Below are 15,301 nucleotides of genomic sequence, written 5' to 3'. Positions count from 1 at the left end.
AGACAAGCACCTCAATTAGGTAACAAGTACCAGGGCTGGCACATGCAGATTCTCAAAGCATTAAAATTGTCTCTGAAATGAATCTTAGGTCTGCAGGTTTGAATTCTGAACAAGACTCCACTATCTAAAACATCAGATTTTACAGTATAATCTGAGAAAACAAAATGTGCAAATCTACAAAGTAAGTTTCCGTCTCACATTTTTAATGCGTAAGAGTTAGCAAATACAATGGATTTGCATTTTAACTATTTTTAATCTGATTCTTTGGAATTTATCATATCAACAGTTATCTTTACCAAGGCACTGGGGATATCCACAGTTTAATCCGCCCCCCCCTGGCAGTTTATTTCCTGGGGTAAAATCCTAAGAAAACCTCAACAACTTTGGCTGGCCCTTTGGTCAGCCGTCACGGCCCTTCATTTCATCAAATCTGGCCGTCTTTGAAAAAAGTTTGGACACCACTGACTGCAGAGATTTAAATATGTCTTTGTCTGGGGGAATTTCTTAGATGACCCACAACGGTCAAAGGACAGGAGCTGTCCTACTGGATCCGACTAGTGACTGAGTCTACTTCAGCTACGATGCTACATATGAAACAGGATAACTGGATGCTTCTGAAAAGCCCACCAGGACCAATACCGTTGAGTCCAAAAAGAGTTGCACCAAAACTTCATTCTGGACACCCCCCCCCAAAAAAAAGCGAAGAAGCTACCTCTCAATTCCTTCTTACAAATGAATTCCTATGGTCAGTGCCTTATTTTTCTAAAAAAAAGTTTAGGGGTACTCTCATTTTGACTCAAGAAAATCACAATTTTATAGTTCAAATCTGGAAAAATAAATACAGTAAATGGACAAAAGTACAAAGATTCACAAAATGTTTAGGGGTTTGCGTATCCCTTTGTCCCCCCCCCCGAAAAAAGCACTGCCTATGGTTACTACATTTCATACTGAGATCCAGTCACCCACCTATACAGACAATGTCCATGAAGCCATACATTCCATAGCAGATCTGGAAGAGCAGGTCTTGCCGTTGCCATTTCGCAGAAGGACTGAAGGTGGACCAGATGAGCCACGAGATACTGGCGATAAGGAAGAGGGAACCCAAGATGGCGGCCGCTATCTGAACCTTTTCAATGACGGTCAGAGAAATGGCTTGCCACTGCAAGACAGCAGCGGGGATGGGGGGAAGAGGGAGGGGAAGTCAACAAAGAAAAGAGAAGCGTAAGCAGAAGATGTAGAGAATTAATTCCTTAGTTAGTGGTACCAGTGGCTACCAATGAACACCCCACAGCATTTCACATGGACTTTTGCAACAGAGGCTAGCAGCTCTTTAGACAGCAGACTTCAGAAGAAAAGGGCAGTCCTGTGCCTGCCTGCAACAGGAGATCAGAAAGATGGGCTCACATCCTGCCACATGCCTCTGTTCTGCTCTCCATTCTGCTATTCTACTGTTTGACCATAGCCCACTGCCATTCAAAACATTTATGGGCTGCTTTGTTATGAGTGGGTTGGGTAGGTGCATTGATTAAGTACACCTTAAGTATTCTTTTTTCTTGATTTTCTCACAATATTGGTCATGGCTAGTTTTGCAGAAACTAGCATGGGAACATGCCATGGTGGTAGTAAAATTCATTTGCCCATGGCACACAGACGAATAACGATGGCATGGGCACATCATAATTTGAAAGGAGCAATCCTGAGTAGCCTAAAGGGTGTGAGGCTCTCTGTGCATGACCAAGCAGGGGCTTTTAATGGTACCCAGGGGATGGGGATGCAGCCATAGCCCTAAGGGTTAAACAGTGCATCCCTATATCCATGCTTTTAAGCTTAAACTGATCACTTTTCTTTTGAAGGAAAACAGCAGTCCGTCCCCAGTCTGGAACTTCCACCACTGGGAGCAAATATGAAATCCACTTGCCAAATTTCATTGGCCTGACTACTCTTCTGCATTTCAGAGCCCGGGGAGAATGGGTGAAGGTGGGGTCCACAACTGTGTTGTTGTTGTTATTTAGTCGTTTAGTCATGTCCAACTCTTCGTGTTGCCAGCCGCCTATTTGGAAAGCCCAAGAAACTCATGGCAGTGTCAAAAAGTTGGAAAAGAAAGAGAGAGAAATAGGTGTGTGTGTGTGTGTGTGTGTGTGTAAAATCATTTGATGGGATAAGAAATGACCAGGTTTCCGAGAAAGAGAGAGAGAGAAATTATTTCATTTTTGCCTTGTACACAAAAATTGACATTATACAAGGGATAAAAAAAATAATAATCCCAGAACTGTACTTTTAAAAATAACATATAAATGGAAATGCCTACAAAATGCTTGAGGAGGCCAGGCCTCTTGTGGCTATGACTTTTTATAGTACTTTGTAATGTGCTGCTCTCGCTCTTCCATAGCTGTTTAATAGGTGCAGAGCCCCTGTGATTATTTACAGAGGACAACATTGTGAAATATACTAACACCAGGAACTTACCCACCAACATTACATGTTTGGCTGGCAAAATAGTGTGTGAGATTGGTTCAAGTAACCTTCCATTTACTCACTCTGTTATGACATCCATCTGTGAAAATAGGCTTTACAAATTATTTTTAAACATCTCATCTTTTGGCTAGATAGATTTTGAAGTATCTGAGGCTGTGTGCATTTTGCCCTGTGCTTCTCTTCTAGATGGTGTGAAATTTCAATAAAAGGTTTTGTTTAACAGCAAAAACATCCATGTTTGTTCTTACCAGTTTTATAGTACAGCATCTTGCATTCTCTACACACTTCATGGCTGCTGTCCTTTGTCCTGCTCTGAGCACCATTATCTGGTTGCTCTATGATCACAACAACAGCACTTTGGGTGTGGAAAGGAATGCAACTGTTTGTGAAAGGCTGTGATTTTATATATACCACGTACCTGAGAGAAAGCCCCATTGAACTCAATGGCACTTCTGAATAGAACTGTAGGATTATGCTGAACTGCCTCCCCCCCCCCTTGGAAGTATTGTCTTATCAATGAATGCAACAAGAATGATGCAGACCCCTTGAACTGCTAGTCAAGCACATCCCTAATAAGCAGAAAGTGTCATGTATGTTTCTGGCTTTGTCAAGGAATGGTTTGAAAGCCCTTGCAGCAAATACATGCCAGTGCTGTTTAACTTAACCTAATGTTGCTCCTAAATTTTGGCGCTCAGAATAAAAGCTTTCTCCATGGCCCCTGAGGAGTCACGTTTGCAAAGCCTTCTGTGACATCAGAGCAGCTGAGATAATGACATCAGAACAGCTCAGCTAATTGCCCTCAGATGCACTGTGATATGCCTGCAGCTGACATCCTGAGATCACAGAGGGCCTTTGCAAACCTAAGGCTAGATTGCTGACACACTCGCAAGGCTAAAATAGGCTAACTGTATCATTGCCTCATCAGAGCAGCCTGGCAAGCAGTGCCATGAAGAGAAGCGAGCGAGCTGACGCAGCAGCCATCCAGAAAAAGCGCAGAAGGGAGAATCAACAAAACTCATATGCAAAAAGAACAATGAAAGCAAAGAGGGCAGCGCTAATACAAAGCACACCACCTACAGGCAAAAATGTGTGAAGGTAGGAATTGGTAAGGGGTAGATCTTAATTCAGTGGTGAGGAACCTTTGAACGTCCAGGTGTTGCTAGACTACAACTCCCATCATGCCTGATCATGGGCCAAGCTGGCTGGGGCTGATGGGAGCTGCAATCCAGCAGCATCTGGAGGGCAACAGGTTCCCTATCACTGCTTTAATCCTTCTATATATTCAAGTTCCAGTTTTGTGATACGGAGTAATGCAAAGCAGCTCCTGTAAAAAAGAAGTCCACCTAATGAAGCAGCCTCTGAGATCCCATGCTTAGCATTCGGGGATTCATCTAGAGAATTTTTTGCCCCACAAATGCATTAGAAATTAGATTAAAGGAGCCTGCTTTCAGTATTCCTTTAACCAAGAGGCATCTTCTATATAGCTCCTCTATAAAACTATTTGTGTGATTTTTGGGGCCTAGCGTGACCTTCTGTCCTTTGGTGAAATGTCCATTGTGTCACACAGATGGACAGCTAGTTTGTTTATTAAGGTTATGCTCTGATTAGGGCCATCAGAGAAAAATGTTACCTTTCCCCATGAAATCCCCACCCCCAGCTATACAAAGTAGAAAAGGCACATTTAATGGGCGTAAATTCAAGCTAAGTAGCCACTTCACTGACGCAAGGAACCTTCCAAGAATGATTTTATGGCCACTTACATGAATGTACAAGATTGCCTGGGAATGAAGCTTTCCGAGGATATGTCAGGGTTCCTGGAAATCACTTTTGGAGCCGTACAAGTGGTTTTATTTGGGGAGGATGCTTGATTGGTGGCTGGGTTGTTGTTTTTTAATTAAAAAGCAGCACGGCCATTCTGTGTATTCTCTGTTTTACAGGCTGCGCAGGCTGCACTGATACTGGCTCAAGCTATGTATGGTGTATGCTGGCTACTGTTTCCCCACACTGGATATCAGGAACGCTACATTCCTAGATAGCATTTGCAGATTTGTAAATGCAGATTTAAAAAAAGCAAAACCCAACAAGGAATCTACAAGGGCTCTTTTGAACTGCCCAGCACTGTTGCAGTGGAAGCAGGGTTGGACCAGGCAGCCTTCAAACAAAGGACTAAGAAACAGAGAACTGTCCTCTGGCAGCCCTTCAAAACACAGGACCTTATTCTGCAGCGTGACACAGGCCACACATGCCTACATGCTTTTGGCAGCTTGCCCTGTGGCAGACATACCCTCCTCCCCATGCATGGCTGCATAACATCAAGGAGGGTCTTCTGCCTCACATTATTATAGCCAAGTGAGACCATTTCCCATAGTGGGATATGGGAAATCGATAAGAAACGCTTTATTTTACTATTTTCTTCCTTTCTCTGTTTCTGCTATTCTTTATCCTTCCCTTCCTCCCTTTTTCTTTAAAGCTAATACAGTAGTTAGAACTGTTTATTATGCTGATTGGTTCTGGAGCACTCCCGATACTGAGCCACAAAGGGAACTGGAGGGGTCAGGGGGCAGAAAGTGAAGGGGGATTTGGATCGTTCTACAAAATTGGACTTGCGGCGTGGCACCTGCATATGTTGTTGTAAAGCTGATTAAAAAGCACAATAAAAACTATTAATAAAAAAGAAAAAGAGGCCACTCTTCTTTGATCTCAGAGATTGTGTTGGGACTTAGCTGTGGGGTACCCTCTGAGGTATATTCGGCTCAAGCCAGTAATGGAGTTATAGATCAAAATCAGTGCCATGACACGTTCCCAGGAAACAATGAGAAGCAGCTCCTTTCCTTGGTATAACATGCTCTCAAAGATGCATCCCTTTCAGGATAGCATAACGTAGCACAGAGCGGCTCAGAGAGCTGGACACTGCAGAGGCATCCTCCAATCCCCTGCTCAGCCACAAATCCTACTAGGTGATATTGGGCCAGTCTCCACTTTCTCAGCCTAAACCTACTCACAGGGATGCTGTGAGGATGCAATGGAAGACTGTCCCAACATACACTGCCCTGAATTCTTTGGAGGGAGGGTGGCATAAAACAATAATTAATTGTGCTCTTCTGCCCGGTGTTTCCGACTACATTTGAATTGTGTAATTGGAGGGGTGGGGTTCTAATTTTCCCGGTCAAACCGCAGGTTCTCTGCATCACATGGCTACTAATTAATTAATTAATTTTTATAATGAATGATTTTAGAATGTTGTTTATGTTGTACCTTTGTACTGTTTTATTGTTGTTAGCCGCCCTGAGCCCGGCTTCGGCTGGGGAGGGCGGGATATAAATAAAATTTATTATTATTATTATTATTACTACCCCTGCTCAAAAGAAACAGTGTGGCTTAACTGGGGAGCGGAGGAAGCAGGGGCACTGTTATGTACTGAGTTGAATAGGATCCAAAATGCAGCAGTCTGATTGGTCCTAGAACAACAGAATTCAGAATGCAGCAGTCTGATTGGTCCTAGAACAATAGGATTTAGAATGCAGCAGTCTGATTGGAAATGAATCCGCAACCTGATTGGCTTACAGGAGAATCCTGGAATTAGCCAATCATGTGGGGCCCATTGTGTAAATAATATATATAAAGCAGACATTCTGGGGAACTTCCATTCCTCCTCACCACTATGAGCTGAATTAAGAGCATGAAATCCACTCTCGACTCCGAGTACATTTCAGGCACGCAGGCCAGGCCAGCTCTCATTGTCCTCATGCGCTATGGGCACGCCCACTCCAGCACCACCACCACCACCACCACCCTTGACTTTCCCAGAAGGTCTGAAGGGAGCTTGTGTTTTGGGCCAAATGCACTCCTTCTGACATGTGACACTCCCTGATAAGGTGAGGAGGAGGCGGCTTGTAAAGACATCCAGCCCCAAGCATTTGGAAGTCCCCTTCAGACCTTCTGAGTAGTCAACAGAAGAGAGTCAGCAGTGGTGCACACAGGCTTCTTCTCTCTCACCAGTTTAAGCCCTCACACATTCTTCTGAATGCCTGAATAGGACTATTTGCTATAAATTGAATAGGCCAGTGCAAGAGACACACGGCTCCTCTGCCACTTGAATGATGGTTTTCAGTGAGCTACCTGCCAGCTGATTGGTGTGAAATCAAACACATACCAAGCTTGAAAAAACTCCAGCCATGTAGGATGCAGGTAAGATTTTAGTAATTTGTTCAAATATTTGGAATATTATTATAATATTTATAGCCCACCTTTCCGCCAAGGACCTCAAGGTGGCATACATGGTTCTTCCTCTCCCCCATTTTCTCCTCACAACAACCTCATGAAGGAGGTTAAACTGAGAGGAAGTGACTGGCCCAAGGTCACCTGCTGAGCTTCATGGGCATTTGAACCCACATCTCCCACACCTTAGTCCAACACTCCAACTGCGGCACATCACTTTGCCGGGACATGAACGAAACTGTGCCTCTCAGATTCATGAACGGTATTGGAATATCTACGTGGGTGCAGTATACACACACACACACACACACACACACACACACACACACTTGTTTTACCCTAAGTGGACGTGACCAGAATACATAGCATATTCTATTTGTTTTTTAATGTCAGAGTCTAGCATAAAACAAATATTCGGTAGCACCGGTAGGCTGCACTGATATTGTTTTGAGAACGCAGTAAAGAAATGAACTCATAAAAGGGAACCATTTCATCTTCATTTTCTTCCCTGCCAGCTCATTTGAAATGTTGGGTACTGACTGCCATTGTGGTTAATTTGTATCTGGTCTTTATTCCTGAAGCTATGCTGTATTCAAATCAGGAGCAACCTGATCTGGTTTTTTAATGCTAGGAGCGAGATACTCCTCCCCCTCCTTTTAAAGCACATACTCATTTTAAATCAGAGTGCTTGAAGTCTTACACCCAGGGAAGAAAAGCTGCTTTGCCCACAATCCAGTCATTTTGTTTCCACGTGTCCCTGAATTGTGCATACTGTGCACTCATACTGTCTCACACTTCTCAGGGAATTGCAGGGGGTGATGGTCTCCACCATTCCGCCCCAATCCAGTCCCTGACACCTATACAGGGTTGCCTTCAGATGTCTTCTAAAAGCTGGATAGTTGTTTATTTCCTTGACATCTGATGGGAGGGCGTTCCACAGGGCGGGTGCCACTACCAAGAAGGCCCTCTGCCTGGTTCCCCTCACTTCTTGCAGTGAGGTAACCAAGCCTGAACCCAGATTGGAATGGATCTATATAACCTGCACCATCCCAGAATGCTTGCAGTTGCCCCAAGCTTCCCCAAGGAGGGTGTACCTGTGACTGATCAGTAATTTTTCCAGTGCAATGGGTCCAGGGCTGGCTTCTTTACAAAAGGACTCTTTTAAATGCTTGTGTGCAGTTTCCATTTTAATTCCTGTTTCAGCTAATTGTGTAAGAGCGATGCCTCTGCAGTGCTAAAGGGCTCTAATATCGAACCGACATGTTTTGGGACTTAGAGGGATGATGGCCTCTTAGGAACATTGAGTGGAATTCAACAGGTGCCCTTGTGCTGGCGAAAGAGCTTCTGACCCAGCGGATGGATGGACGCCACCTGCTTGGCTCAAGCAGCGAATGTTGCTATACATCAAAATAAGAATAGCACAAGAATGGCAAGCCCAGGAAACCCATGATGCATTGTGACAGTAAGTGAAACATACATCCAGTGCCATCTCTCAAGCGAGCCGCTGGCAGTATTTAAGAAAAGGCTGTGCAAACTGTGCCAGCTGAAAATGAAAAAGGAAGGTAGATCCTGGAGCTGGAGAAAAGGCAGCTGACATTATAATTCTGCCTGTGGGCTGTGCGGATGTTACTGAAGCCTCGTCTTAGCTTGATTCTGAGAATCTTCTGGACATAATAGGAGACTTTTTTGGTTTGGTGACCAAGGCTGAACAAATAAAAAGATGAGTTGTTGTTGTTGTTGTTGTGTGTGTATGTGTTTTTTTAAAAAAATCTGATTATATTATTAAACATTCATAAACATCTTTTCAGAGCTTTCAAAATAATAAATAAAATGGGAAAGAACATTTCTGCCATTCACTGTACAATGAAAAATGCCACACACACACACACACACACACACACACACACACACAATGGATGAGAGGAAAGCATTAAAAAAAGGCAAAACAATGGAAGAAGGGACTTTGAAATAATCTCTAGTACCTTTACCTGCAGGGGGTTCTTTGTGCTTATGGCAATGACGTGGTACTTGTAATAACACAGCTCGCAGCTCCAGCATCCCCTCTCACTGATCCATTTGATCAGACAAGGTTGATGTGTACATTTCACTGACCCATCGCACCGACACGGACTAAGCAACTCACCCTGGGAACAAAGAGTAAGAAAGAGAAATAGGATCAAAAGCTGGTTTTTGCTGCCCCCGTCCAAAGGCAGTGGAGCACAGGCAGGCCTGCGTGAACATGGAGCTGCATTCCTTCCCCCACCCCAAGGGTAGAAAACAGCCAACTGTTTCCTGCATGGTCCCGCCTCAGATTTCCCCCTCTAACCACATGGAGATGAGGCCACCTCTTGGCACTAGGCATGTGGAGAGCTGAATATTTCTTCGCACACATAACTGAAACTGCCTTGGTCGCGCTGGTTGATGATCTCCGGCGGGCTAGGGACAAAGGTGAGAGCAGTTTCCTAGTTCTGCTGGATCTCTCAGCGGCCTTTGATACCATTGACCATAACATCCTTCTGGGCTGGGAGCTGGGGGCACTGTTATACGGTGGTTCTACTCCTTTCTTCTGGACTGTGTCCAGAAAGTGGTGTTGAGGGATGAGAGTTCAGACCCCTGGGCTCTCACTTGTGGGGTACCCTCAGGGTTCCATCCTCTCCCCAATGGGGGTTTGGGCTGGGTGTTCATCAGTATGCAGATGACACTCAGCTCTACCTGAATGTCCTGTGTGAGTGCCTGGAGGTGATTGGAGGATGGATGGCGACTAACAGACTGAGGTTGAATCCTGACAAGACAGAAGTACTGTTTTTGGGGGACAGGGGGCAGTTTTTAATGTTTGATGTTTTATTGTGTTTTTAATATTCTGTTGGGTGCTGCCCAGAGTGGCTGGGGAAACCCAGCCAGATGGGTGGGTTATAATAAATAAAATTTATTATTATTATTATTATTATTATTATTATTATTATTATTATTATTATTTTGCTCAAGGGCTTTTTTATTGTAGCATAGCTCTACACTACTGAACTCCAGCTTCTCCAGTTATTTTAAACACTTATACACTGCCTTACCAAATTTTCAGTCATTAGACTCTTCTATCAAAACTAACAAATAATAAAACAATTATTACTATTGAAGCCCAGCATGATTTTCCTCCAGCTATCCAAAGACCATTGCATATCAACAGATATGTGGAGGTAGAGTGTAACCATCACACCTAGTACCCATTGATAGCCTATGCCACCGTGAATTTGTCTAAAACGCTTTTAAAGCAATCCATCCTTCTTGTAGGAGCGAATTCCACAATGGAATTCTTCTTTCTTTTGTGCACCATCCAACATACTGCACAGTTCTAGCATTGTAAGAGAGGGAGAAAAATACCTCTGGAGAAAGGGTGATCCAGGGGACTGGGGCAACCACCAAGGAGTCTCTGCTTTGCATCATACAGTCAGCCTAAGTTTCTTACTAGATGAAGCCTGGAGCAGAGCCCTGAAAGATAATCTTAACAGGCTGGTGGGCTCATACAGGCAGCTGTGCTTTCTGGGGTTGTGGCAAGTCTCTCCCCTATGTTCTCCATAACGTCCTTCCCCCCAAGACTCCAACCTGATTGCTTGACTCTAAGTCAAATGCAGCACCTGCTCAGAAATCCAGCCAAAGCTGCTTGGCATTCAAGTTAGATCGTCAGCAAAAAACACCATTAATATTCATTGCATTGTTACAAGTTACAAACTGGTTTATAATGAGAAATAGTGAATCCTGCCATTCCTTGTCATGCAAACTCAGAAGCTCAGGGCCGAGTGGTTCTGACATCCGACAGTATATGTAGCAATTTGTGTTGCAAAAGAACCTGGGAATAAAGATAGCAGAGCCATATCCGCCTTGACACTCCTCCCCACCCATCCCCACCCCCACCATCTGCACAGGTTGGGTAGTCCCTATCCCACCACAGAGTTTAATTATGAAACTGGATTGGGAGGAAAAGGGCATAAACCAGGAGGAAACAGCAGCTGAAGAAGCAGTATTGCCAAAAAAACAAAATCAATTTCTCGTTGGCTGATACTTTCGGGTGGTTAGGCTAAGGGTGGAATTGGTAGGAAGTGAGATTTAAAATGGGATTACCTCTTCTGATACCTTCATGTGATATGACCTTCTGTGCAATACAGATCCTTTTCATGCCACAAAGGTAAGACCAGGAGCTCTTGGTCAGATCAGAGAGAAACCCACATTGTTATTCACGAAGTATGGCCAGTGGCGTAGCGTGGGTTTTCAGCACCCGGGGCAAGGCAAGTAATTTGCGCCCCCTAACCCGTGGATTTGTGCCCCCTAACCCTAACCCCCAGATGTTGCGCCCGGTGCGGCCGGCCCCCCCTGCACCCCCCACGCTACGCCACTGAGTATGGCAGCATAGATGTCATCCCACAATGGAGAGCCTGTAGATGGTTGGACTAGGATCTTGGGAGACCAGGGTTCAGATCCCCACTCAGCTCACTGGGTGACCTTGAGCCAGTCACTTTCTCTCAGCCTAATCTACCTTACAGGGCTATTGTGAGGATAAAATGGTAGCGGTGAAAAATAGATGTAATAAAAAAATCATTTTGTGGGGTGTATGTGTGTGTGGTGGTTTCAGACAGTATTAATAGGGTGCTTGGACTGTCCTGTGTCAGCTTCCTTCCTCAGTGATGAATCCATTCTGCTAGGGTATTGCATAATAACTGCAGTCTCCACTAGGCAAGCTATTCAATAATAGTCATTTGTGTGTATAACACCAACTGGTAGCAGCATGTGTCCCAACAAAAATACTAAATGTAGTCCGGGGGAGCACAATGTATTAGTGTATATGGAATTATATGTGCACAAGTGGCAACTAGGTTGTTTGGGTATTCTCCACTATTCCGTTAAGGGGTGTGAAAATGTGATAACTTGGGAAATCAGCAGGCCTTGTAAGTCTCTCTTGTATTTAACAACATTTTATGTTCTGCTTGAGTGCAAGCTTTTAAGTGGCTTACAATAAAACTCTCGGTAAAATACAACAAACAGCCAAGAGATCATCACCCATTTTAAAGCACTGAGTAGCTGATCATTTTAAAGAGCCGCTCCTGAACATGTGGGTGTCTGACTCCCAAGTGAAATATTAACTCTCCTTGCAGGAATTATTGAGTTCCTGGGTCTAATTCCCACCTCGCACGCACCCTGCCTTTAGTAATTCTTAACACTTTCCCTGCTTTATTCCCAACTTCTCAGTAAGACTGCCATGTTCTTCTTTAGTATAAGTTACTCACTTTGCAGGCCCAAAACAAGAGGCTGCTCATTGATGAACAGGGAAAGGAAAATCAAAGCAACCACAAGAACAAGCTACCGAGTGGGGTCTTAGCTCTAACCGCGAATAGCTAGAGGCAATGCTTCACTCTATCATCAGCCATTACTACAGAGACTCAGCCCTCAGGGCCTCCTATGGCAAGGATTGTGACCCTGCTGCCTTCCAGATGTTGCTGGAGCCATCATCCCACCATTGGCCATACTGGCTGGGGCTGATGGGAGCTGGAGACCAACAACATTTGGAGGGCCTCAGGTCTTTCATCCTTGTCCTATGGCAGCTCACCCACTTGCTTGAACCTTGGGCCCAGGGGTCAAATGCAGCTCTTTGGTCCTCTCTCTGTGTCCTTCAGAGCTCTCCCCAAGCCACACCCCTCCACGGCCCCACTCCAGACCACCTCACATGCCTTTGCCTGTCTGGAAGATGCCATTGAAATGTGACCAAGGCTCTTGCTTGCTTGGAAAAAGGATGAAGAGATGTGTGTGCAGGGGTGTGTATGTGTAGCAACCTCTGACTTTTGCATGGCTAAAATGTAGACTGTTGTACATAGGTAAGAGTCACATCCCTTGTTCCACCCACCTTTTGCCTCTGGCTCCTTCCATGTGGCCCCAGGAAGGTTGTCCTTAAGGGAATGCAGTCCCCAGGACGCAAAAGTCCCCATACCTGTCTTATGGTATCTTCAAAGCTAATACATGTTATTGCCGCATGCAGCTTTTGTGGGCTAGGGCCCACTCCCACTTTGTCGCCAGCACAGTGAGGTCACGTGGGACACCCATTTTATCAAAGGGGAAAGGGGGAAAGTTTATACAGTGTTGCTGGGTTGTTGGTTTTTTTAATTTACTTGGAGTTTATACCCAAAGAGTGTTGAGTGACAGACAAGAGGGTATGGTGGATGCATGACTCTTAATGGTTTGTGTGTGTGCAGTGCTTTTTTTTCCTAGAAAGAGATGCCAGCACTCACCATGAATGTCTCCCCTTATTCTCTTAGAATGCCAATGGTGCCCACCTGAGAGGTGCCAGAAATGAGTTCCGGTGAGCTCTCGCTGGGGAAAAAAAAGCCCTGTGTGTGTGATAAGCTAAGAATGAAATGTAAAAAGTGGCACTAATGGTCTCTTTAGTGTATGTAACTCCACATTCAATTGATAAAGAATTGGAAACATTAAAGTGGAAAACAATCACTAGGCATTTCCTGCATTAAAAACATAATTATATGGGATTTAACAAGAATCACATTGTTACTCTGCTGCTGGTAAATGCCAGTAACCGTGTATTAGTAATTTGTCATCACGGAAGACACTTAGCCCTAGCTGCCCTTCTGTTAAACTTCTTTAAGTGGCCCCACAGTGGAGAGCAAATGGCTGAGACAGCTAGGATACCCAACACATCAGGCTATCTCTCACTTAGCAGCAAATATTTCATGATCTATAAGCAAGCCATTTGCAAACATCAGTTTTCCCTCCCAGTGGCCTCATGTGGTTTAAGTCCCATGAAATAAATAGTAAGCTCCTAAGATTTCGGCTTGTGCCTGTCACCAAGTAGCATTGAGAAACCAAGAGCAGTTTATGCTGCTGAAGTGTGATCCTTCCAGGGAGGGGTGAAGACAGATTTTGCATCATATAATTTAGTTTCAGATTTATAGGTATTTCTCCCTATGCCATCTAGAGAAATACGGATGTCATGATCTAAGATTGGGTGTTATCATTTAATATGTTTAGGTTTCAAATGCCAAGCCTTTAGTTGGCTATATTATGAAATTTCGTTATTGTTCATCTGTTTTCGTGGTTCTATAATAATTTGAGAACTAATAAAAATAAACTAAAAGGAAAAAAGAATGGATCTTTAGAAGGAAGTAATCACCTTTTGTATCTGCCGGGATTTGCAAGTACTGTACTGGAATCTTGCAGCACAGAGAATTTGCTTGGTTAACTTTGCAGCTGAGGACCAGGTTACCTGAAAGATCATCTCGCCCCTTATATAACCAGTTGATCATTGGGCATTGCAGGTAAGGGCCTCGTGCAGATACCATCTTATCTGGACGTCCATTCAGCACATGCAAGAATCAGGCATTTTGTGATGTGGCATTGACTCTCTGAATTCCCTCCCTTGAATATTAGACAAGCATAATCTCTGTTGTCTTGTTGGCACCTAGTAAATACCTTCCTCTTTCAACAAGCCATTGAAGCTGAGATCTTTCCCAGTCTGCATCTGTATTCAATTTGCTTTTGAAATGTTTTTTAGCATTTTATCTTTTGTGGTTTGTCACTCTGGGATCCTTTGGGAGGAAAGGTTTAGTAAAAAATAAATTTTAAAAAATCAAACTTTCTATCTAATTTTTCCATAGGTGACAGAAGAGTAGATGTTGACCCCTCATGTGATGCAATAAAAGCATGATGGAAACAGTGCTCTAAATAAAACTCCAGGAGGAATTACAACTCTGCATTAAGACCATCAATAATGTTCATATTTTCAAATATATTTTTAATTTTGCTTTTTATAATGTCATCTGAATAGGTTTGGGGGTTTGTTTGTTTGTTTGTTTGTTTGTTTGTTTTAAAGTCATGAACACAGTCCAATGAACTTTGAAGGTCCAAGTTAAGATTTTGTTCAAGTCAATTGATCTTAAAAAGTGCTGACATTTGGCTGGCTGCACTGTGTTGATGGTAGTTTTTCTGTTAATGTTTCATATGTTTTTGCCATTTGTTTTTTGCAAACTTGTGAAAAGTGTGACTTAACATTTGCAAATGAATGTCTATTGCCAAGAATCAGAAATTAGCAGCAAAAAACTCAAGGCTTGTGTGAGACACTAGATAACCTTAGTTGTAAATTTTGACTTTTATATCTGCGGATGTGAGAAGGATTCATTAATTAATCCAATTTATGAGCCTGTGGCTAAATTTAGAGTGCAACCCTATCCCATGTCTATTCAGAAGTGCATCCCATTGAGTTCAAAGGGGTTTACTCCCCAGGAAGCAGATACAGGCTTCCACCCTGCTGAGAAGTTGCCAAGAGAGAGAGAACTTAAATTAATGGAAAGGAAACTCAGGGAAATTGAACTCAAAAATCCAATATTCTTAAGGGAGAAAGCACTCTTTAAGACAAAGATAGGGCTGTGTTGGTTGGCTGGCATCTGTCTGTCTTGAGAGAGGTGAAGTCAAATGACCTGGGCAGTGTGCATGGAGGTCCTCAGCTGCCCAGACAACAAGACTCCCCTCTTGACCTAACTGATGTGGTCCAAAGGAAAGCAGAGCAATACATTTGGCACCAGCTTGGCTGCAGGAGTTGCTGGAAGGAGGCATACAA

General features: G+C 43.7%; 1 protein-coding gene across 2 annotated transcripts in view; it reads right to left on the bottom strand.

Annotated features, from left to right (window-relative positions):
• MARCHF4 (membrane associated ring-CH-type finger 4) overlaps positions 1–15,301 on the bottom strand; it is a 110,189-nt gene that overhangs the window by 14,270 nt on the left and 80,618 nt on the right. The window contains exons 2-3 of one of the 2 annotated variants that reach the window (XM_082238561.1): positions 8,676–8,837; positions 967–1,159 (exon numbers count right to left, since the gene is read on the bottom strand). In XM_082238561.1, coding sequence (XP_082094687.1) covers positions 967–1,159; positions 8,676–8,837 — 355 coding nt within the window. The remainder of the gene's footprint in view (positions 1–966; positions 1,160–8,675; positions 8,838–15,301) is intronic. The other variant, XM_082238562.1, reaches the window with a different exon arrangement.

This window comes from Podarcis vaucheri (genome assembly GCF_965113315.1).
Source record: "Podarcis vaucheri genome assembly, chromosome: 1".
Lineage (NCBI taxonomy): Eukaryota > Metazoa > Chordata > Lepidosauria > Squamata > Lacertidae > Podarcis > Podarcis vaucheri.
The sequence above is the reverse complement of the archived record's forward strand: the minus strand, read 5'-3'. Positions and strand labels throughout refer to the sequence as shown.